General features: G+C 32.0%; 2 protein-coding genes across 4 annotated transcripts; both read left to right on the forward strand.

Moving 5' to 3' along the window:
* Positions 1-6,362: 6,362 nt before the first annotated feature.
* On the forward strand, positions 6,363-8,957 carry LOC107901944 (N6-mAMP deaminase). The gene is made up of 11 exons (XM_016828129.2): positions 6,363-6,560; positions 6,670-6,740; positions 7,001-7,092; positions 7,169-7,228; positions 7,306-7,509; positions 7,589-7,665; positions 7,750-7,819; positions 7,923-8,036; positions 8,174-8,240; positions 8,400-8,504; positions 8,580-8,957. The coding sequence occupies exons 1-11, from the start codon at positions 6,469-6,471 to the stop codon at positions 8,702-8,704; spliced, it is 1,077 nt and encodes a 358-aa protein (XP_016683618.1). The 5' UTR covers positions 6,363-6,468; the 3' UTR covers positions 8,705-8,957.
* Positions 8,958-9,533: 576 nt separating this feature from the next.
* LOC107901945 (phospholipase A I) lies at positions 9,534-17,367 on the forward strand. Of its 3 annotated transcripts, none has more exons than XM_016828130.2 (18): positions 9,534-10,305; positions 10,558-10,705; positions 10,882-10,960; positions 11,049-11,202; positions 11,286-11,498; positions 11,584-11,829; positions 11,897-12,059; positions 12,138-12,398; positions 12,482-12,603; positions 13,155-13,316; positions 13,946-14,138; positions 14,221-14,357; positions 14,667-14,805; positions 14,985-15,191; positions 15,276-15,750; positions 15,836-16,052; positions 16,154-16,243; positions 16,759-17,367. In XM_016828130.2, the coding sequence occupies exons 1-18, from the start codon at positions 9,790-9,792 to the stop codon at positions 17,194-17,196; spliced, it is 3,960 nt and encodes a 1,319-aa protein (XP_016683619.1). In that variant the 5' UTR covers positions 9,534-9,789; the 3' UTR covers positions 17,197-17,367. The 3 variants fall into 3 exon arrangements, with proteins under 3 accessions (XP_016683619.1, XP_016683620.1, XP_040951853.1); XM_016828131.2 differs by having other exon boundaries at positions 10,885-10,960; XM_041095919.1 differs by lacking the exon at positions 9,534-10,305 and having other exon boundaries at positions 10,606-10,705; positions 11,038-11,202.
* The last annotated feature ends 8,787 nt before the right edge of the window (positions 17,368-26,154 follow it).

Raw genomic sequence — 26,154 nt, forward strand, 5'->3', positions numbered from 1 at the left:
CGAGCTAATCCTCTGGGAAGTGACGCGTGTCCAGGAATTGGGCTTATTGCCCAGTTAGCCCTCCTTTCTTCGCGCGTGTTTCATTTTAATCCTATTTCGATCTTTTAGCATTAATTTTATTTACAAATTTTACCTTTAATTTCATTCTAATTTCAATGTAGTCCTCTGATTAGTTTGTTTCATTATTTGTCTGTCAATCTGTTTATTTTCATTATTTTTACTTTTTTATTATTATTATTTTATTATTCTTATATCCTTTATTTATTTTTATATTCAAGCTTTAATATTTCTTCTATTAATTTATTTTTTTTATTTCTTTACTTTTATAATTCATAAAATTATTTTTACATACATATGGTTCGTTTTGTTATCACATTTTATATTATTATTACTATTATTATTATTATTAGTATATATCAATTCGTTTAACCTTTTTTTATATACACATTATTTTATCTTGTTATGTACTATTATTTTGAGTTTTTTATTATTATATATTATTATCTAATCTAGTTTATTTTTTCGGTAATCCAATATGATCTATATATATTTTTAATTATTTTATTTTATAATACATTTTTTTAAAGAATTTCATTTTCTATGCCTTTAAATCAATATGTATTATTTTGTATACTACCTATTCGATTTTCTTCTTATACAACATTTAGTTTAAAATTCAGGTGTATATTTTTTTTAAATTCTATTTTATTTCAAGTTTTCATGAATATTATTTATTTTAATTTTTTTATAAGTTATTATTCATACATTGATGATTTCAAATGATGCCATTCTTTTTATTTTGTTTGATGTTTCTTTAATTAACTTTCAATTTATTTAGTTTCCTAATATTGATGTTGGTATTTGCATAACATGTGATATGAAATTATGGTACTCATGTGTTGTGTATTGTTTACTTGTACTTACTGATTGTTTGTCGTTCACTAGCGTACATTTTAGTTTGCGAACTATCACCTCGTGTTATATATTATCATTCATTTGTATCTTTTATTTCTTTGTTATTCATTAAGTGTGTATTTTGGTTTACGAACGATCATTTCATGTCGTATATTATCGTCTCTTTGCGTTTATTTGTCGAAAGGATTGCATTTTATTTAAACATTAAAAAATCGATTTATTCAAAGGTTTTCAAAATAAAGCAATACTCGATATCTTAGATTCTCAAAGAGGATTGTACCCTAACTTACTGGGCTTCAATTTTCTTCATTGAATTTAGGTAATCAAGTGTTCTCTTTTCAATTATAACGTAAAAAATTTCAAACCAAAGCTCTCTCGAGAATTCAAAATGTTATATCCTAACTCACTAAATCCGACATTTCATTATCTCGAAATGAGATTTTTTAAAAAAAATAAAAGCAAATTCGTGTGTTGTCATTGGAATTTCAAAGAATCGTATCCTAACTTACAGGGTTTCGATTTCTTCATTGGAGCAAGACGACCAAATTTTTTAATTTTCAAAATAATAAATTTCAATAAAGATTTTAAAAGGGGAATCGCTTTTTTAACTTTTTTCAACATTTGACCTTAATACGATTAATAATCAATTAGGTATCAATTTTGGGCATTATGAGGGTGTTAACCCTTCCTCGTATGTAACTGACTCCCGAACTTCTTTTTCTGAAATTCGTAGACCAAAATCGTTTTCAAGGTGATCCGATCACACCCCAGTAAAAGATCGGTGGCGACTTCAATTTTCGTTTTTAAGTCAACAACTAATTTTTGTTTTTAAAAAATGGTTTCGACAATTTGTATTATTTGGCGGCACTTTTGGAGATTTTAAAAGAGTACTCTACCTTATTGCTTTCAAAGAATCAAGTGGATTAGAATTTTCAAAATAATTAATATTTTCGAAAATGCAATGATAATATTTGGAGATAATTTTTATCTAACTGCAAATTTACAAGTTACCTTATCTCATTTTGAAAAGCATGGATAATTATCGAGCCTATTTATATAGGTTATTGAAGATGCAAAATGTGTGAATTTTTTAGAGTATTTTGTTCTTGTATTACCTTTTGTTTATTTAGGAGAGTGAACGTAACAACAATTGAGAAAAACTTAGAGGCTATAATTATCCATTAGAATAAGGGTAGAATGAACTTTCAATTGTTGTACCAACTTAATTGTTGTGTGAATTCATTTTCTTAGAAGTAAGATTATTGAATTCGAACCGTGCTAACAAACTTGGTATCTTGCTACTCTTCGATTATTTATTTATTTCCCCCACGTATTGTTCCATTTCTTATTATAACAACAAACTTGTCAAAGATAATTTAACGAAGGCTATGTTTGATAAATTGAAAAAATAAATACTGAAAAAATTAAGTGTTGAATTTAAATTATAAAATATGTTTAGTACATTACTTAAATTTAAGTACTAAAGATAATTAAATTGTTTGATAAATGATAATATAATATTGAATAGAATAGGATAAAATGCAAATAATTGTGTTTATTTTCTATTAAGTGATAAGTAAATACCTACCTACTTAACATTTTTCACACTTTTTTGTAGAAACAAATTTATCTAATAGTTTTCATTGTAGATTGTGAAACGTGTTAAAAAATTTAAGTTGATGAAAAAAAATTAAATTCCAGTTAATTGAATTTTTTTCAACACTTTATCAAATAGGACCTAAGACAAACCATTTAGCCTTTTCAAACATCAATATTGTATTCAATCCGTAAGCAACTCAAACCTTTTATTCTTGAATAAAAAGAAAGGGTGATATCGATTGGTAAGGATATTGTTACCAATGTAGGAGGATGTGGGTCTGAGTGTGCTGAAACACATTATTCTCTTATTTATGGGTTGAGGAGAGGTTATGGATAATTTTAAGTATTGTGTAAAAACACCAGATATGATCAGAACTTATAATAAAATTATTATAAAAAAAAGCATGATGTCATTAGCTGCAATTGGTTGGTAAATCTTTGAGAGTTAAGTCAAATGAGATAATTGAAGTACCTATGGCAGTATTGACTTCTGGATTACCCAAAAGTTAATGGTATAGTCCAAGTCCAACTTCTCTTATCATGAAAGATAAATGAAATTATCATTATATGTATTAATGGCAATGGAGATGGTTTCCAAAAGGGCAGATAGATAGATAGATATAAAGTAAATGAAATTGCAGCCTTGAGCATGTAGGTAGCATTGAAAGATGAGACAGAAAGTAGGTGAAGCAAGTAAATGGGGAGTTGGAGCAAAGAAGAGCGTAAAAAGCAAATGGAAACTATTCATACAGCAATGATGGCACGGATTGATTGTGAGTGATAATATTCTTGAATACAGTTGTGTATAGGCAATGAATATGAGGCCATTGGCCACTCCTGTTGGGGGCATATTCAACTGTTGTGCTCTCCCACATGCGTCTGATCCATTTGATGCTGTCCACCAAAATGTTGGGAAGATGGCCGTATATCCCAATCATTCCACCAATATCAAATAAATCTATTCTAAATTTCTATCTTAAACATTATGAAACAACATTGATATTTGCTTGTTTTCCTCAACTTATCATTTTTTTCTTATATAGTTAGCATAAATATTTAATAATACATTATATATTTATATGAGATATTCTTGGATTATTCTATATAAGTTTAAGGCAACAGTTAAGTTTCTATTTTTTTTAGACTCAATTGGATGCTTGAATTTTTAAAATGCATAAAAAAGGTTCTCAAACATTTAAAAAAACAATTAAGCCCCTGCTCTTTTTTTTTTCTTTTTGCATTCAATTGGGTACTTGAACTGTCAAAATGTATCAAAAAGGCCCTTTAATCGTTAAAGTTAACTGCCTCTAACTTTTTTTAGTTAAAACCACCACATTTCATAACCACAACGTGACATGTGACAAAAAATGATAAAAGAAATAAAAAAGTATTAAATTTATAAAAAAAATATTAAATTTTAATTAAAAATAAAAAATAGAAAAAAAACATAAAAATCATTTAAAAATTATAAAAAATTGTAAAATTTTATAAAAATAGTAAAAAATTATAAAATATATAGAAATATAGAAAAAAAATTATAAAATTTTATAAAGTTGTAAGAAAATTATAAAAATGTAAAGAAATATAAAATTCATAAAAAAATTTATAAAAATTATCATACCAAAAGAAGCATTTTATAATTTTTCTATAACTTTTATTGATTTTTATTTTTTAATCATTTTTCGCCACATGTCACGTTACGTTGCAACATGTGATGGCTTTAACTAAAAAAAACCGAGATTGTACATTTAAAGTTAATGGTTAAAGGGTCTTTTTGATGCATTTTATATTTTTTATGATTTTTATAAAATTTTATATTTTTTACAGTTTCTATAAAAAATTCTAATTTTTAACGAAATTTAAATATTTTTAATTAAAATTTAATAATTTTTATGATATTTTAATAATTTTTTTGCCACATGTCATGCCGTGGTTGTGTCATAGGGTTGACTTTAACTAGAAAAAAATTAAGAGCAATTAACTTTAACGTTCAACTATTAAAGTTAACGACTAAAAAGTCTTTTTGATGCATCTTTACAATTCATGTACTCAACTGAGTGCAAAAAAAAAAGAGACCTTAATTGTTTTCTTTTTAAAGTTTAAAGATCTTTTTAATACATTAAACCAAAAATTCAAATACTTAATTAAGTGAAAAAAAATTAGAAGCTTAATTACATTTTTGGAATGTTGAATTTGGTTTATGCTTCTAATTTATTTATTTATTAATTATTTACAAAGATAATAATTGAAAAATACTTTATTAATTTAATAATTTAAAACTATAAATAGAAGGAACGTCATTTAGTATATGAATTTTTTTCTTTTACACTATAAGAATATGTTAATTTAATCTGTATAATTTAAATTATAACATAATTTGGTCTCTGTATTTTTATAATGTTATTAGTTAAACCAAATAATTAATATAGTTAACTTTTCTATTATAATGTTACATGGTTATATATAATTTGAATGCCTTAAGAATCATGTATGTGTTTGCCTTTGTTGTAGGGGTGAGTATTCAATCAAGTCGAGCCATATCAAGTCAAAAAATTTCGAGTTGACGAATCCTATTTTAGCAACCGGATTCAATTTGAATTTTTTTTAATCAAATCGAGTCGAGTTAACTAATCTTATTATTTATACTCAATGTTGCATGTACATGGACCGATTATTTAACTAGTAGACGAAGTATAAGATTATTTAACTACATAAACAATATAATAATTTTGCCTTTTAATTTAATAGGTAAACATTAATCAAAACAATGTAGTTTTGACTTTTAACTTAATGGTTTGACTTTTAACTTTAGAAAAGGTAAACATTTATCAAAATGATGTAGTTATGCCTTTTTTTATTCGGATTTTTAAATAACTTGAATTTTGTAATTCATATTCGAGTTGAACCGAAAAATTTAATTTTTTATTCGAGTTGATTCGAATAACTCAATTAACTCGAACTATTTAATTCAAAATTTGAATTTTTTATTGAGTTTTTAGAATCGAATCGGATTTTGCTCACCTCTACTTTATTGACATTATAAATCAATGGTCAAATTTCAATTTTGATCCCCATACTATGCTGACACTTGGATTGAATCCATATACTTTAATTTTTTACGTAATTTGATCCCTCTACTTATATAGTGTCATTAGTCAGTCTAAATAGTTAATATTGTTTAATATTTCAATTACAATGCTAATGTCAATTTTCTCATAAGAACACTATTCCAACAAAAAAATTTATTATGACAAGTTCGAATAGATATTTTTAAGGAAAACAAATCCACATAAGCATTTTCAACGTTTCTATTTGTTTGTCGCACTAGTACAAAGTGATTTTTTTAAAAAAAATTTGAAAATATCACACCATTAAATTTAACAGAAGAATTTTAATGATAATAGCAGAATTTTAATGATAATAGCAATTGAACTTGAATTTTTAAAATTGAAATAAAACGACTAATTTCCTAAAAATAAAAATAGGGAGACTAAATTTCAAACTTGCGAAGATACTTATAGCTTATTTTAACTTTCAAATTTTGAAAACAAATAATTAACTAATGAGCTGCCAAATATTGTGTTAGGCTGTCAAAGCCCAAGATTGATATAGGCACAAATGTGGAAGGTGAACAAGGGTTTGCTTTTATGGACACGTTTAGTCCCCTGCATAGAACCAGTCTCTTTTAGCCAAGAAATTTGGGTCTTAATTTCCGGTCCTCAGAGCCCAGAGTCTGGTATCAGACATTTGTTCAAGCCTAACAAACCGCAGGTTCTGTTCTCTTAGGGCCCAATGTTACAATTCTCTTTCCTCTCTTTGTCTGCTTGTGTGTTTTTTTAGTATTTATTATGTTTTGTTGTTTGACTAATCTGGTCTGGTTAGGACAAAGTACTCTAAAACTCAATCTATCACACCGCGAAACGTAGCCGGTCGGAAAACCCAGACAGGCAAAAGATGAACAGAGAAGAGCTGGAGTGGTGTGTTTCGGTTCCAAAGGTTGAACTTCATGCTCACCTCAATGGTTCAGTTAGGAACTCTACTCTCTTGTGAGCTTCCTTTTATCCCTCTTTCCCCTCTCTTTTTTTTAACCTTTCAATTGTGCCCCCCCCCCCATCTTAATCATGAAGGTTAATTTAGATGTATTTTTGTTGACAGTGAACTTGCAAGAGTTTTGGGTGATAAGGGTGTCATTGTTTTCTCAGATGTGGAGAATGTTATAATGAAAGGTATATGTTTTTTAATGCTTTAGTCCTTTATTTCATTGCTTAAAAATCATTGAAGATCAAGAGAGGAAATACTGCACATTGTATTCTTGAGAACCCAAGAAAAAACATGAGCTTGACTACTTTGAGATTGGAATTTTTTATTGATTTAATTAATCCTTGCACATTTTAGGGAAATGGGGTTCCATTATATTGTGTAATTGTGTTCTGTATGTTAAAGATTGGTATTTAGGAGCTCCTATATTTCCTTTTTTCCGATTCAGACGACCGTACGCTACACGAAGTATTCAAGCTGTTCGACCTTATCCACATTCTCACTACTGATCACTCCACTGTTACAAGGATTACTAAAGAGGTAATGTAGTTTTCCACTCGAAGACTTTGTCTGTATTGATTCTTCTAGTTATTTGTTTCTATTTTTCGATCTACAGGTCATCGAAGATTTTGCTGCCGAGAATGTTGTATATCTAGAGCTTAGAACCACTCCTAAGGTACTTTCATTGCTATGTTTTAGTTTCTTGGTGGTTCGTTTTATATGCAGTTTTGAATAAATGGAAACATTGTACAGAGAAATGATTCCATAGGAATGAGCAAACGTTCGTATATGGATGCTGTGATGGAGGGTTTAAGAGCTGTCAGTTCGGTTGACGTTGATTATTCTCCCGCTGGTTTGAAGACCAATACATTTAACGGGTCTACGAGAAAGAAGATGTATGTAAGATTTCTTCTCAGCATTGATCGTCGTGAGAGCACTGAAGCTGCCATGGAAACTGTATGTTAAAGATTGCAGTTTGTGGAAAAAGCTTGTTATTTGTTCGATAAATGTCCTTATAGTTCCCTTATTTCTTTAGGTTAAGCTTGCACTGGAAATGAGGGATTTAGGTGTAGTTGGCATTGATCTCTCCGGAAACCCCATTGTTGGCAATTGGTACTCATATTTCCCTTATTTGTTCATGTGTTTTGAAGGTTATAATTATATCATAATTCTTAATTTTCTTTGCATCTGACATAGGTCTACATTCTTGCCTGCATTAAAATTTGCAAAGGAGCAGGGTCTCTATATCACTCTTCACTGCGGAGAGGTGCGTTTTTGTTGCTACTTCTCAAACTTGTCGTGCAACTAGTGTGTGCTATAGTATTTTAAATAACACCGACTTGTTTATTGTCATATCTTAGTGCTTGTAGGTACCTAACCAAGAGGAAATCAAAGCAATGATAGACTTCCTTCCACATAGGATCGGTCATGCTTGTTGCTTCGATGAGGAAAACTGGAGAAAGTTGAAATCAGCAAAAATCCCCGTAAGATATTTATCCCTTAGCACGGAGACAATTTACTTGATTGACTGATATCAAGTGATTTGTTCGATGTCGAAAATCATGTTTCCTCTCATAAAGTTTCATTAATGTCTGTTCCTCTCTTTTGTTTCGTTTTGCAGGTTGAGATTTGTTTGACATCCAATATTCGGACGGAAACAATATCTTCAATAGATATTCATCATTTCGGTCAGGCTTTTCTGCTCGTCTTTCAACTCTTTTAAGAAATTACTTTTACAAGTACATATAATCAGCTTCTCTCGAAGGATTCGAGCATGTTTTTTCTTCTTCTTTTTTTGTTCTTCATCCTGATGTTTAGACGAATCGGTTTGTGAAATGGTGATGCAGTTGATCTATACAAGGCAAAACATCCTTTGGTTCTCTGCACGGATGATTCCGGGGTTTTCTCTACCAGTCTTTCCAGGGAGTACAATCTTGCTTCCTCTTCGTTCGGTAAGGGGAATATAACTAGCACAACCAAATCATTTTTATGCAATTTGATGATTTTACCCCTTTTTTTTCTCCCAGGTCTCGGAAAGACTGAAATGTTTCAGCTTGCTGAAATCGCTATCGATTTTATATTTGCTGATGATGGAGTAAAGACCGATTTAAGAGCAACATTCGAAGAAGCCGTAAAGAAGCTGAATTTATGATGACGGTATCCATTCTGAAAGCAGAATTGTACTTGTTATGAATATACTTTATAAGCCAGTAGTAACATTGTCAATCCGATTTCGGTTGCAAGCAATTCGAGACCGGCTTGTCGATCATTGATACATGACTTCTGTTGATTTTTAGGCTGAAATTCATGCTGTTTGCAATGTGCATTTTATGGTTGTTGAGATTCTCACAAGTCTTGGCCTTTTATGTATGGCCCTTATGAAATAATTTAATGCTGATTTGACATTTGATTTGCAAATATTCCGATTTAGATATTACAACTACCATTTGGATCAAGATAATTTTATAAATGTTCGAGAGGGGCTAAAAAGAGAAATTTCAGTTTCGAATCTCGTCTCATGTAAATACGATAATATGATGTGTGGGTTTTCTTTCAAAGTTTGATGCTTGTGATGTGGTTAAAGTTTTTTTGAGATACCCACACAGGCTTAGACTATGTTACTCCATCTTTTAATATTGTATAAAAAAAATTAAATACCTTTTCTACATAATGAGATTGACAAATGATATTATTCAACTGTATCATCTCATCCTCAATTCTTGTCCGTACCACCAATTTTAAGTTAAGGACATTGATTTGGATGGAATTAATGAAATGTTATGTCACACATCTGATAACCCTGTCCAAAAATCTCGTCCTCATGACATCGACCAGTGTTAGGTTATACGGCGTCGTTTCGGTGACAATGGAGTGCACCAGTTAGCGTGGACTGGGTTCATTAGCCGCCACCAATACGACGTCGTTCCATGGGGCTATCTTGATGAATTAAATGTTAAAACCGAGAATAAAAAGAGACTCCGACGACGGAAAAGAATAGACAAAGAAAACTGTGTCAAAGAAAGAGCTCGTACATAATACTGCTTCAATTTTTCGTTGTCTTAATTTCTCCAAACCTCCCGAAGCTTTATCCTAAAGGGAGGAACTTTATCGTTCTTGTCGTCGCCATTTTTGTATGCAATTCTCTATATGTGAAGAAAATTCAAATGTGAAACATCGTATCAACCGTCGAATCGTGATCGGAGTCTTCTCCTCGCGCATTTTGACCGTCCGATCACAATGTCTTGGGGACTAGGATGGAAACGGCCTTCGGAGATCTTCCGTTTGTCTCTAAACTACGGTTATGAAAAATCTGCGGAAGATCTAGACCATGCATCTCCGGTAAGTTCCTCTTTGTCTTCACCGGAACCTTCAACACCGCAAGATCAGAAAGAGCTAGGGTTTAGGATTGATCTGGATTGGGTTGCGGGGGATGACGAGGATCAGGTGGCGATAAGGCTGCAATCCAAATTGATGGTGGCGCTTCCGGAGCCGCAAGATACGGTTTCGGTGGAATTGAGGGAGACGGAAGAGAAATTAGTGGGAGTGGAGATGAAGGTGGAGAAGAGGAGAGAGCCATTGCGGGCGGTTACGATGGCTAAGGCGGCCGGCTCAGGTCAGCAGAGTGATGGAGTCGGAGTATTGGTTCGATTGCTACGGTCAAATTTGGTTCCTTCTGGTGACAGTGGTCTGGTTTCCTGCGGTGACCATTGGAGAAGTGTCACTTTGCTTAGCCTTTGTGGTTGTGGTTTAACGGTAATTTCGTTCTTCTTTTCCTTGCTTTTCTTGATTTTATATTTATGCTTTTTTTTAATTGAAGTGATTTTATTGAGAAATGTGGAGCGATGGATTGCGAGAAAGTATAAGCATGGACCTATGCTAATTTTAACTTGTACTAGATCCTTTTTTTTTTATAATTTGGATTGAGCTCTGTGAAGAAACTAGGCATGTTTCCTTTCCTCTGCTCCGTTAGTTTAACACTCATTGGTTGTGTACTTTTTGATACAGACACTGCCCGTTGAGCTAACTCAATTGCCTGTTCTTGAGAAACTATACCTTGATAACAACAAGCTCTCTGTGTTACCACCTGAGCTTGGTGCTCTAAAAACCTTAAAAGTACTCAGGGTTGACAACAACATGCTTGTTTCAGTTCCTGGTAAGAGTAAATCTTGTTTTACATCGAAATTATCTTCCCTATTGTATTACCTTATCAAGTTCGTAACTTCCCATATTAAGGAGGGAAAACATTTATTCTCATGATTTTGCAAGTACTAGGCCATTGCTTTCTCACTTGTCCATTTTACCATGTTTCTGTTGGTAATTTATGAGCAGCAGAGCTGAGACAGTGCGTTGGGCTGGTGGAATTGTCATTGGAACATAACAAACTTGTTCGGCCTCTTCTTGACTTCAGGTCACTTTATTGACAATCAACATATTTTTTTAAGCTCGTGGATATATAGTTTCCTTTAGTCTAATGTTTTTCTCCAGTTGGATGGCAGGGCTATGGCCGAGTTGCAGATTCTTAGGTTATTTGGTAATCCACTTGAATTCCTTCCTGAAATCTTGCCTTTACACAAGCTACGCCATTTGTCCCTTGCAAATATCAGGATTGTGGCTGATGAAAATCTAAGATCAGTGAATGTGCAAATAGAGGTACAAGCTACAAAAATTAGCTGTTTGTACGCTTGTGCGATGAATAAATCTATGCTTAAACTGCTTCTCTTGTTGTATTACAGATGGAGAATAGTTCTTACTTTGGTGCATCTAGACACAAGCTGAGTGCCTTTTTCTCTCTCATATTCCGTTTTTCCTCTTGTCATCACCCCTTGCTAGCCTCTGCACTGGTCAAGATAATAACACAAGACCAGGGGAATCGTGTAGTTATTGGTAAAGATGAGAATGCAGTGAGACAGCTCATAAGTATGATAAGTAGTGAAGACCGGCATGTGGTACATTGCATATACTTTCATTTCATGAATAACACTAGACATGTTTATTTTATGCGGTATCATTATGGTTCGTATCTTGTGTCAGGTCGAACAAGCCTGCTCTGCTCTATCAACTCTTGGTGGAGATGTTTCCGTAGCAATGCAGTTGATGAAATGTGACATCATGCAACCCATTGAAACTGTTATGAAGTCTCCTGACCCAGTAGAACTGGTTTCTGTGCTACAAGTTGTGGTCACATTGGCCATTGGATCTGATATTGTAGCTCAGAAGATGCTAACCAAGGATGTTTTGAGATCATTAAAATTACTCTGTGCCCATAAAAACCCAGAGGTGATATTCTGATCTAAATGATTCTTATATCGAATGTATGTATAATTAAACCTTTATATTTAATCAGGTGCAAAGGCTTGCTTTGTTAGCTGTTGGAAATTTGGCCTTCTGTCTGGAGAATCGTCGCATTCTTGTGACCTCTGAAAGCTTGAAGGACCTTCTCATGAGACTGACTGTTGGACCTGAACCACGTGTGAATAAAGCTGCTGCTCGTGCTTTGGCAATTCTTGGTATATTTCTTCCATTTGATTTTTTACTTTCTTTTAGAATATTTGGATCTTGGATCATCTGATTATGTTATTCTGTAGGAGAAAATGAAAACTTGCGACGGGCTATAAGAGGAAGACAGATACCAAAACAAGGCCTACGCATACTCTCAATGGATGGAGGTGGCATGAAAGGTCTTGCAACTGTGCAGATCCTTAAAGAAATTGAGAAGGGAACCGGGAAGAGAATACATGAGCTATTTGACCTTATCTGCGGGACATCAACTGGAGGAATGCTTGCTGTTGCCCTTGGTATTAAGTTATTGACCTTGGACCAATGTGAAGAAATATACAAAAATCTTGGTTAGTGTGCTGTATAAAGGTTCTATTTGTGGGCACTTAATTTAGGGTTCAATTAATTTATCTAGTTCTATGCTGTTTTGTAGGAAAACTTGTTTTCGCTGAACCTGTGCCAAAGGATAATGAAGCTGCAACTTGGAGAGAGAAGTTGGATATGCTTTATAAAAGTTCTTCACAGAGCTTCAGAGTTGTTGTACATGGATCTAAAGTATGAATTTCTCTTTTATGCAAACTTGTGCTTCTGTCTTTCATGCTGCTAGAGCTGCTTTCATCTTTTCCTTGAAAACTATGTTGCTTGGACTGGGGTGTGAGTGTCGGATACGGAAATGGTCAGATTTCTTTTTTATGTTTTTCCATATATTTGGTGGATCCTTGGAGGATCATATTTTCATGCCCATGTGGTTGACTGGGATACTTAAAGAAAAATGAAGAATAATAGCAACATGGTTGAAAATGTATGTCTATGAATGCATGAAGAGGTATTAAACTATTGGAAGTATAACTCAAGCAAATGAGAAATTTTGTGTTTCTCCAAGATATTTTCAGAGGATTTACTATAATTTACTTTAAGGGTTGCTCATTCTATATATTGCCTTTAATCAATAGGACTTCACAATCACATCTGCTTATTGCATTGTTCTTATCATCATTTTGAAGGTGTTTTGCTACACTTAAATCAGTAATTTAAATGGGCCTGTTTGTTTTACTTTTCAAAGTATTATTTGCTTTAACTATATAGTATAACATAGAGTATTGCAGCACAGTGCAGATCAGTTTGAAAGGTTGCTGAAGGAAATGTGTGCCGATGAGGATGGTGACCTACTAATTGAATCTGCTGTGAAAAACATTCCGAAAGTTTTTGTAGTGTCTACTTTGGTGAGCGTTATGCCAGCTCAGCCTTTTATATTCCGCAATTATCAGGTTTGTGGTCAAGATTTCCTTTCTCTATCATGCAATATGAACTCTAATTGGGTTCATGTATTATTGCTCATGTAGATTTATGTAGAACAATTTACACTATGTTTGGATAAGTAGTAATAAAGGAAAGGAAGGAAAGGGAAAGCAAAAGACAGAAAGGTTAAGGAAAGTAAAGGAAAAGAGACATGTATATCTTGTTTTGATAGCTTAAATTAGTAAAGCAAAGGAATTTTATCAATCTTTGTTTGGTTAAAGAGGGGGAAGGAAAGGATTTACTATAATAATTTTTTCCAATTATAACCTTTTTAAGTTTATGAAAACATGAAGATAATAAAATAGGTATTTTATATATTTCTTTCTTTTTTTTACTTTCCTTTCCCTAGCTTGTTCTCCAAATTGGGGTAAACAAAAATCGTACTTCAAGGGAAAGCAAGGAATACTCAATTTCCCATACTTTCCCTTATTTAAACAAAAATATTTATCCAAACAGGGGAAAGGTCCTCATTTTCCCTTAGTCTACTTTCCTTTTCCTCCCCTTAGTCCAATCCAAACATAGGGTTATAATCTATTTTGGTAATATCTTGGCAGCTCTAAGAGTGAGTTTATACATTTATAAATTTCTTAATGTGCAGTATCCTGTGGGAACCCCCGAGGTGCCTCTTTCAATATCAGAAAGTGCAGGAATTACCACTCTAGGATCTCCAACTACAGGTGCTCAAGTTGGCTACAAACGAAGTGCTTTTATTGGAAGTTGTAAACACCATATATGGCAAGCTATAAGAGCTTCTTCTGCTGCCCCATATTATCTTGATGACTTCTCAGATGGTATTTTTCTTCTGCTTGCTTAAGTTAACTGTTTTATTAAGAATGTCTGAACTTAACCTTTATATTTTTACCTTTTATATAGATGTAAACCGCTGGCAAGATGGTGCTATAGTGGCAAACAATCCAACTATCTTCTCAATAAGAGAAGCACAACTTTTGTGGCCCGATACAAAAATTGACTGTATAGTTTCAATTGGCTGTGGTTCCGTGCCTACAAAGGTAACTGCTTTATTTTGTGTTTGTCCCCATCTAAGTGGTTTCTGGTTTCAATTGACCGTAAAACTATTCCTAGTACCATGACCATTTGAAGTGCAAATCCTCATTCTGTAAATTCATGCAAAATAACAGGACAGTCCACAGGCACTTTATATCATGTTCCAAGTTTAATATTTTTCTAAGTGGTTCTGATATTTTGGCTAATCGGAGAAAAAAATCCAGAGATTTTTAATTTTCTATTGACCTTTTCAATAGCTGATCATATTGAGGTTTAAGATCCTTTACATCATACCATGGATTATTCTGTTGTAGGCACGAAAAGGTGGTTGGCGATATCTAGATACTGGGCAAGTTCTGATTGAGAGTGCATGCTCTGTGGACCGAACAGAGGAAGCTTTGAGTACTTTGGTACCTATGCTTCCTGAGATTCAATATTTTCGGTTTAATCCAGGTATTGAGTCTTGGTTCCTTGATGAGGGTTGGAAGTTTCAACCCCGTTTTATGTCTCCATCAGTTGCTTCTTCCAACCATTTTTTCTTTTAAATTTCATCTAGGAATTCATCCTTTTGCAATATCTTTGTAGTGGAAGAATTAGGAAGTCTTCATTATTTTATATGGTTGCCCTTGCAGTTGATGAACGTTGTGAGATGGAGCTTGATGAGACTGATCCAACAGTTTGGCTGAAGTTGGAAGCTTGTGTAAAGGACTACATCGAGAACAATTCTGAGTCCTTCAAGAATGCATGCGAAAGACTTATTCTACCCTTTGCACATGACGAGAAGTGGACAGAGAATTTGAAATCTCAACATTTTGCCAAGGCAAAGGCATCAGATGCAGGTAGTAGTCCTTTTCAATAGTTTTCATGTGTTCTAGCTTTCTGGATGCTCTGCTGAATCTTTTTAATTTATTTTGCATTGCTAGATGAGAATAGCCCTTCTTTAGGCTGGAGGCGAAATGTTCTACTTGTTGAAGCTTTGCATAGTCCTGATTCAGGAAGAATTGTGCACCATGCTCGGGCACTGGAGTCATTTTGTGCACGAAATGGAATTAGATTATCTCTTTTGCATGATATATCTGGACTTTCGAAGGCATTACCAGCTACAACATTTCCAACACCATTTACCTCTCCTCTGATCACTGGAAGTTTCCCTTCAAGCCCTCTTTTATTCAGTACTGATACTGGCCTGCAAAGGCTTGGCCGAATTGACACGGTCCCACCTTTAAGCTTGGATGGATTACAATCTGTAAAGACAGCTATATCACCCCCTACATCCCCTTCTGCACCCAGGCAGCTCTCTTTACCTGTACGGTCATTGCATGAGAAGTTACAGAATCTACCACAAGTGGGCATTATACATTTGGCCCTTCAAAATGACTCTGTTGGTTCGGTTTTAAGGTCTAAATGATCCTTTCTTTTGCCTAGTTACTTTTGAGTGTATCTTTTGCCCCATGCTAACCTGCCAGATGCTTCTTTTCTCTAGTTGGCAAAATGATGTGTTTGTTGTGGCTGAACCTGGAGAACTGGCTGATAAGTTTCTACAAAGCGTTAAGTTGAGCATGTTGTCAGTGTTACAGAGCCAGCGTCAAAAGTGTGTATCACCTTTTGTCAATATTACAACTATTGCTGATTTGGTCCGTTGTAAACCATACTTCCAAGTTGGAAAGATTGGTCATAGATATATTGGACGCCAAACCCAAGTGTGCATTCGTCTCTCATTTGCTTTCAGTTTGTTTTTTGTTAGTTTGATGTTATCAAATCTAATGAACTTCTATTTCTATTTTCTTGACAACTCTTAAAGGTCATGGAAGATGATATTGAAATTGGGGCATACATGTTTCGTCGCACAGTCCCTTCTTTGCACTTGACACCTGATGATGTTCGTTGGATGGTACGAATGTGTCTCTCGCTTGACTATCAGATTTGAGCATCAAAGTACATGATACCTGACGAATGTTATGGCTGATTTATTTTTCTCCCAGTTTTTCACTCTTCACTTTGATGGTTAACCTTAGCTGCTTGTCTTCTTAGGGCAATATTGCATTCACAGGATTAGTTTAATTTTCTTTGTTTCAGTTGCTTAACCTTCTATTGATCTAGGTGATTGTGCCAAACATAAGAATAACTTCAAATACCTCTAATCATTGACTCTAATCTTGAATTAATAGAAATGCATAACCAAGACAATAAGGATACTATTTTGTATAAACCTCCAAATGGCATTCATTCTTGATGTTTTCCATGTCAACTTAGGGCTGTGGTGTCATCATATTTAACAAGCCCACTCCCTTTCAGTGACACCCAAAATCTTTGATAACATGTTTTATTTTATTTACATGAAGTGCAATTCCTGCATGAAAATTTGATTCAGTTTTGTGTGGCTGATACTTTGTTGAATAATGCTAGGTTGGAGCTTGGAGGGATAGGATCATAATCTGCACGGGAACTTATGGTCCCAATGCAAATTTGATCAAGGCCATTCTAGACTCGGGGGCCAAAGCTGTTATATGCCCTGCAGCTGAGCCTTATGATGTGTCAGTTAATATATCAGGAGAGTATAACGTTCTGGAAAATGGGAAGTTTGAGATTGGTGAAGAAGATGCGGAAGATGAAGAGGTTGAGGTGGAAACTATCAGTCCGGTGAGTGACTGGGATAGTGACATGGAGAAGAATGAGGAGCACTGTACAGGTTTTGGCGATGAAGAAGAGGAACTATCAAGGTTCGTGTGTCAGTTGTATGACTTGATATTTCGGGAAGGCGCCAGAGTTGACGTTGCACTAAAAAATGCACTTGCCTCGAATCGGAAGCTGAGGTATTGTTGTCACCTTCCCAATGTAAAATAGGATGTGAAATAAATCCCATAAACATTATAATAAGGAAGCAAAGAGAGAGAGAGTATAGGGTGTGCATGAATAATTACACAATGTGGGGGGCACCAATCAGTTTTGAGGTTTATAAGTAAACGTTTGTTGTCAACCATTCATTACATGAACAAAGAGTATAAACATTTACAATTCTTTCTTTCTTTTTTTAATATGGAAATTTATTTTTTATTTTAAATTTTTTTTAATAGGTAATGGAATTGAATTCTGCAAAATAAAGCAGATTCATATATATACAAGGCTCAACCTTAAAATTGTTAAAAGTTAAAATATTTAATTTAAATATTTTTTGATCTATGAAAAATTCCCTATTAAAATCTACATAGATTGAAATATGTTATCTTCTATCAAAAAAGAAATGAAAAAAGAAACACGTAATATACACTATTTAGATAATCAGGATTTATTTTCAAGCATCATTAAGAATTTTCTTAAAATGCTTTTTAAATAAATTACACCTGATCATTTTATTCTTGAAAATTTGTAGTTAACTATTAATATTTTATTTCAACACAATTGAATCATATATGTAATTTGTAATGTACTTAAATTTATTTTGATGTTGAAGTAATAAAATTTTAATAGTTTTGATAATTGAATTTATCAAATTTAGAGAATATAATTACAGTTAACATATTCATTATGTAAAATTTTAAATCTTTATTTAAGTGTTATCTTAACATATTTTGGTGTAAAAGCTAATTTGTTATAGAAAATATAAAAATTTATTGACAGTTAAATTATTATAAAAATTAATGGAGAGTAAATTACTGATATATTAATACAATAAATTTTGAAAAACGGATTCAAATAATGAATATTTATGGGTTAATATTTGTATTTTTTTTAATGTATTAAATAATATCTATTAAACAAAATATTAATATCAGGAAATGATGATCTCCCTAATAATATTCAAGACAAAGATATGAATAAGTGATTAGAAAAAACATTATTAAAAGGGGTAACTGATTTATATATTCTCCCACCATCTCACCCACATACCATGTAAATCATCAAATATGTCTTCTTATTATTATTATTATTATAAGATTTATATTCGATTAGCCAACTGTAAAGGCGTGGATAGCGCGTGAGATTGGCACCATTGTCTGGCGGTCGGATCACCAACACAACACAGATCGAAACTGAATTTGCTTTTCAAATGCCTTTTGAGTTATTGGTCACGCTATAACCCCTTTTTTCTATCTTTCTTTTTCACTCATCACTTTTCTATCGCTAATCCAGAGAGGGAGAGAAAGTGAATATTTGGCCTTAATTCACTTTACATGCTTTCTTTTTAAGTTAGTTTTTGTACTTTAATTTCATCGTTTAATTTCTCTACCCTAACCAAATAATCATTATTAAATTTACTAAGTTAAATTTTTTTACTTTCAAAATTTGATGTAGCTAAAATATTACCACATGTATATATCAGCATGCTATTTCAACATATTATTCATAAAAAATCCATTTAATGGATATCATTTGCATCGGGACTAAAATTTTTGAAATTCCAAAAATATAAGGGCTAAGAACGATACGATTGAAGAACATGGACTAAATTTACATCTTTATGCATAATACAGGACTAATAATAGAATTAACTACCACTATTTGGTCAAGACTAAAATTTGAAAATTTGAAAAATACAAAGACTAAGATTGACCAATTAAAAAAAAGTAATCAAATTAAAGTACATACTAAATTCATAACTTACCCAAATTATAGCAAATTTTGACTTTTTTTTTATTTTTACCCTCCTTTAGAATTACTTGCTACTAACTCCTTATGTTCATGTATTTTAAACGTTAAACCAGATAAAAATACTTACTCTTTTTTAAAATCGAAATTGAAATGGAAAACACATTTATGATTGAAATCTACTTTTTAACCAAAGCTTTCAACTTTTAAAACAAAGTCATTTCACGTCTATTAATTGTTTTATTTATTATTGAAATTACCCAATTCGGTACGTAACTATTTTTGTTTATATTTTTAAGAAGTTAGTGTTAGAAATTAACTAAATACCATTAAAAATAAAAAAAATACAAAATTTAAAAATATAATAGATAATAAAATTCTATAAACAATTTAATATTTTTGAAAAATAATTTTCACTAGGATTAGTATATTTCAATTTTTAATTATCTTGGTAAATAATTTTACACTAAAATCAGATTATTAGTAATGCGTATTGCTTAGTGTGGATTTAAAATTTTAAAATAAATAGAAAATTGTTATGAAATAAAATAATAGAGAGGGTAAAAGCAAGAGAAATAAGACGTATTTTTATTGATTAATGAGAATGATTTAGAATGTTTATCCAAAGTCTATATTTATGGGTATAAGAAGTATAGATGATTCTAGTGAATATTAGAGTTCTAAAGTACATCAAACATATATTAATCTTGATGGACATTCACTTAATAATAAAATATTCTTAACAAACACGTGATACACTCTTAATCAGTCTATAAAATTAAAAAAACTATATTTTATTATATTATTGTAGAATACTTATCAACCTTTTATTGTAGTTAAAGAAGATGTGTTTGTGATTATATGAAAATCTGGTACCCGAATTGAAACCCCGTTTCAAAAATATGGGATTTGATTCCATCCTTCAAACATTTCGTTATAAAAGCAAAAGCAATCAATAGAAAAAGCTTCCCTTTTTTCTATTAATCACTTTACACATCACAATATATTTTATAGAAAGACTAAGGACACCAACATTTGTTTAGTTGTGTTTATTTTATTTTAGGAGCAGGAGAGACACAGCCGTGTGGTTGGATTACATGCCCGTGTATGATCGACAAAATTTTCCTTACAAGGGTTACACGATCGTGTGACATACCCCAGGCCGTGTGACTCTCAAATTTACCTAATCTCTAAACGGCACATGACCGTGTGAACCACCCGTGTGGATCGTAAAATATCCCAAAATTGACTGAAAATCGTGAAGTTCCTCATCAATCTGACCCCCAATTACATTAGTTTCAAAACCACACCTGAAAGATGATCCCAATGCACTAACAATCAACCAATGCGCCTGTAACAGCCCTAGCCCCTCCCCATCGTCGAATTAGGGTCATAGGCATTACTAACCAATCAAAACATCTAATTACATTGCAAGCAGTGGTGCAAGCTAAATATTAACATCACACGATACAGGGGCAATATATGCTAATTTAATAATTCTATAATCGTGTCTTATACAATTGAATAATGAATTAAGCTATTTCATTCAAAATCACAGTAAAACTTTCCCATACAGTCCTAAATACGAGTTTACGGGATCCTAAAAATAATCTAAGAACAAGCAGGGGCTAATTTGAAACAATTAGAAAGTTTAGGGAAATTTTATAAACACCTAAAAATAAGGGACACACGACCGCGTGGCCAGGCCGTGTGAAACACCCCAGACCGTGTAACTTTCGAAATTGGGACACACGACTGTGTCCCAGCTCATGTCTCTGCCCATGTAACTCTCTGACTTGAGATACACGGCTGTATCCCAGCTCGTGTCTCTGACCGTGTAACTCACTGACTTAGGTCACATAGCTGTGTCGCAGGCCGTGTGTCAACCCATGTGGAAACTACACCTATACTATTTTTCAACACGCTCGTGTGTACCTAAATGTACATTAGAATTCAAGTTTACCAAATGGTGATTACTTGGACACTAAGCAATCAATTCACCAACCATTTAACCTATCCAAAACACAATTGAACATGCTCAAATCATACCAAAACAGCCATCTTAAATGCCTAACCAATGTACCCTCATTGGTACCACATTTTATATCTTCAAACACATCAACAAGGCATCATCCATTCAAGACTTTCATCCATACCAATTTTACCAATATTGAACTAACACTTAGATACTTGGGCTATCAAGCTTTAAGTTAAAAACGCATACCAAAACCTAACTTCTACCACAACCATATATAGAAGTAATCATTATTTCACTTCAACCCAAAATAACATCACATTATCAAGCCAACTATTAACCAAAGGCTTCCTAGGTACATGCCATTACAATTTAAAACATCACCACACTTGAGCTCGGGATCATTGTTGGATGTTGAGTCAATGGTAAGCTAAAAAGTACCTAACCTGGGCACGGAAAATAAAACCGCATGTTAGTATAACTCAGTGGTATTTCTATAATTTGAACAATTTAAACTTGATATAAGTAATTAAAATGTAAGAATGCAACAATATTTCATAATGCCAACTTACTCATTCTTTATTCACAATCAATAGAGTTCACAAATTTGGTACATGGCAATAGTATTTCATGTGGCATTTGAGAAACCAATTCATTCAATGACATATTTCATCACTACTTCCAATTTATGATTTCATTTCTTATAATTCAATCCATATTTACAACAATCTACCATTTCATATTTCATTTCACATCTCATTTTCATTTCTCAACCATGTCATTTCAATATCGAACACATCGATTTTATCGTTTATTTTCCTTATTAACACGACTCAGAGTCGAACGGATACACGAATCCAACCAATACACCAGTTTGACACCCAGTGCCTCATCGGATAAATCCAAAGTAATAACTGCGCCTAGCGCTATATAAGTTGACGCCCAGTGTCTCATTGGTTAAACCAAAGCAAATTGGTACCTAGTGCCTCATCGACATTGAAGTCGAAGAAATCCCTAAACTCTTCCTATCCTATGGCATGTCATCTATATCGGACTCAACCTAAAACAGTTAATAAGGTTTTATTTCACTTTTCAATACAACAAATGTCTCAATTTCATATATATTTACATTATCACATATAGTCAATTTAATATTCACGTAACCAATACATTTCATAATATACAAAATCAGTCCATTTCAAATCAACTATGAATTAGATTCAATCTCAAAGTACAAAAGTACTCACCTCAAATGCTCAGTATACATAACAATGGAATATGTAATAGTTTATAACCTAATTCAGATTATAGAAACACAAACAGTATATTCCAAGCTACTCGACGTCGACCTTGTCTTTCCCCTTCTTACTCGAGAATTCCAGAACAATGTTTGCTAAGGAATAAAATAATTACAATTAATTAATAACTTACCACTCAATTCACAAGAATTTCATTTTTTCTACTATATTTTGCTTAATCCTCAATTCAGTCCCTAAACCGAGACTAAATTTAATATTCATATTTAACCTCAATTTTTTATATTAATTTCACTCTAAGCTAAATTTAGTTCCCTATTTTAAATTCTACCCCGTAACTTTAAATTTTCCTCAATTTAGTCTCTATTACTCAGAATTTACAATTAATTTCACAATTTAGTCCTTTTCCACTTCTAACTTAAAAATTTATCAATTTAACCCTTAATACTTAAACTATTCAACAATGACAACATCTAAAATATTAAATAATACTAAAAATTATAACATGAATCAAGTAACTCTAAGTACCGAGATTCTAAAAACGTAAAATTTACAACAAAAAAAGAAATTAAATTGACTAACCAATTTAAGTTTGAAAGTTAAAGACCCCTTAGTGCCGTAAGCTTCTCCTTCTCTTCTTTCTTTCTTTTCTTTTTGCATGCATTCATCCCTTTCCACTTTCTTATCATTTCTTTTCTTATCATATAATATACATACATTTCATGTTATTTATTTAGCTAACACATATCATTAATGCCATCCACTACCACTAATTAAATGTATATTTATTATTTTAGTCCCTTTAATTTATTTCATTTTATAATTCAACTTTTAACATTTACGCGATTTAATCATTATATCATAATAGTTCCTAATTAATGCAATTTACCTATCCAAAATTTAATTCACTACTAAACTAACTTCATAAATATTTAATAAAAATATTTACGAGTTTAATTTACTAGAATAGAGTTCCGAACCACACTTTCTGTCACCCCTAACTATCAAGTCATTAAATCGATCTGAAAACTTAATTTTACAACTATACTTAACCCGTAAGAATTGCGATCATACCAATATAAAAGAATTAAAGAAACCAATATAAAACCAAGAAGAACAACACTTACACTGCACTCTTTTCAACACTTGATTGAATGAAAACCAGAAACAAATGAGGCGGCTCAAATGATTAGAACTTTGGATTATAAAAACTGTGGAACAATTGGGTAAAATCAAAGATTAAGGAAGATGGTGACAGAAAGAAAACATTGTGGCAAAAAGAGCCAAAATATGAAATTGAATTGTGAAAAGAGAGAAACTGACGATGGAGAAAATGAGGGTAACGTGGGGGAAATTAGGGAATTGTTTTGTTTTTGTAATAAAAATAAATTAAAAACACAACTAAATAAAATAAAATTTAACAAAACTTTAACTCATCAGATTTTCTTTAAAATTGGATCCGAAAATCAAAACAAAATTCAAACATAAGACCAAGGTAAATTGAACATCTGACTACCAAATCACTAGGCTCATTGATGCTTATCAAACATAAAAAAAACATAAAAATCTATTAGCTACCAACAACTCACTTGCAAACCTTAATTCTTCTATCCCCAAACTTCGGGGTGTTACATATCCTAAGTTCACTAGAGATATTTTTTATGCTTATTATCTTGTTGGTTTTATGGGAAGATTGAATGTAATTGATATAGTATGTTAGCAAGTCTCAATTTCTTATAAATTAAGGAGACTTGTATAAATAGGCTTGGGCAAAAAAATAAGGCCCGTTTAAAAAACAGATCGGGCCTCGATTAAGACATTTTTGGCTCGAGTCCAGCCTGACCCAAATTCACAAAATGATAAAAAAAAACGCTTATCTTTTTGTTATTTTAATGTCATTTTCTTGTTGTTTTTTCCCTTTTTTGCTACCATTTTAGTATTATGTTACTACTATTTTGTTGTTATTGTTTGGATATTGTATAACAGTTGTTTTATTGTTAATTTCGCTATTATTTTAGAGGCATTTGCTTGTTAAGTTTCATCTATTTTAGTGTTATTTAAGTATACATATTTTTTAAATTTAAATTTATCGAGAAATATATATTTTAATGTTTTTAGTGTTTTTGACGTATTATATAATATTTAAAAATTATATAAAAAATTAATATGGGTAAGTCAGGCCGAACTCAAATTTTAACATTCTTATCCGGACCAAACTTAAACAAATTTTTAGACCCGATCCGATCCATGAGCACCTCTAATTACAACCTTACGATTTCCCTAAACAATCATATCAGAAAAAAAAATCGAAATAATCTTATGTATGAACCTCTCAAAATTATAATGATTTGAAGATTTGTCACCCAAAATACTCCCTTTTTTTTACTAAGTTGTTATATCATGTAGGTGTGCAGTTAATAGGCTCCGCATGAGAGGCGCATACTTGCTGTTGGAGGGTCATAGTATTATCAGATTATTTTCTTATGTTAGTTGTTCTGAGTAGGGGTGAGCAAAATTCGATTCGACTTGAAAAAATCAAAAAAAAAATTTAAATTTCGAGTTAAACGAATCGAGTTATTTGAGTTAAACAAGTTATTCGAATCAACTCGAATTTTTTTTCAAATTTCGAGTTCGAATCTAGTTGAGTTTTCGAATTCGAATAATTCGAATAATTCGAATAATTCGAATATCAAACTATAATATTTTACATTTTTACCTCAAATTCCCAAACTTTTTTACTTTTCCCTCAAAACTTTTACTCCTTCCCACTTTCCCCCCAAAACTTTTACTCCCCTCCCCTTCCAACCCCCCCAATCTACCCAAAATTCATTTCCACCAAAATTTTACTCTCTCATTTACTTTTTTTCAAAATTTTACTCCTAAAAACCCTCAAAACCTTTTATTTTTCCCCAAAATTTTTACTCCCTCCCACTTTTTCCCTAAAACTTTTATTCCCTTCCCCATCCCACCTCTCATCTACCCCAAACCCTCCCCCTCCAATTTTTTTTTAATATTTTCCCTCTAAAATTTTACTCCCCCTATTTACTTTCCCTCAAACTTTTATTCCCCAAAACTTTTTATTTTCCCCCTAAACTTTTACTTCTCACCCTTTACTCTCAAATAAAAAATCAAAATTATCCAAAAAAATCACTAAACATAAATAGTAATAATTTTATTATTACTATTTATATTATTAAATTAAATTTCACATTTTATATTATTTATATTATTGAATTGTTTAGTCATATTGAATATTTAAATTAAAATTGAATTATTAATTATGCCATAAAATATTCGTGTTAAAATTTTATATTGGTATCAATTTCACATTTTATTTTTGAAATAACTTTTATTAAAAAATTATATTTTTACATTTAATATATTTTTTAATTCCAAAATACATAGTGACAAGAATATGAAGATAATTGAAACAACTAAGTAAGCAAAGAAGCTAACCAGTATGTAAAAAATTAATAAATAAATTATGAGATGATGAAAGTTAATAAAAAATTTGATTAATGTGGACAAATTTTATTACGTGATAGTGGTTACAAGGACCCAAAATTATTTTTTAAAATTTAACTCGAACAAATATATTCTATTCGATTCGATTCGAATTCCATCTCACTCGACTCGATTCGAGAAAACTTCAAATAAAGTTAAGATGATAAATAAGATTTAAAAACTCGATTAACTCAAAAAATTTTTATTCGATTCGATTCGATCGAATGCTCACCCTAGTTCTGAGACACCATTTAAGTAGATGGAAGTGTAATTATATTTATAATGAATTAAATAAGTAAAGGGATGACATGGATTTAAGGGGTCAAAGAAGTGTCCGGGAAACAAGCATTGCATGCTTTCATTGCAAAACACAAGGGAAATGATGATGTTTAGCCCTATCCTACGCTCCAATTATGCAGAAACTCATGCTCTCCACTTTATTAAAGTTATTTCCATAAAAGCTTGCTTTTTTAAGGTCAG

This window comes from Gossypium hirsutum, chromosome D06, assembly GCF_007990345.1.
Source record: "Gossypium hirsutum isolate 1008001.06 chromosome D06, Gossypium_hirsutum_v2.1, whole genome shotgun sequence".
Lineage (NCBI taxonomy): Eukaryota > Viridiplantae > Streptophyta > Magnoliopsida > Malvales > Malvaceae > Gossypium > Gossypium hirsutum.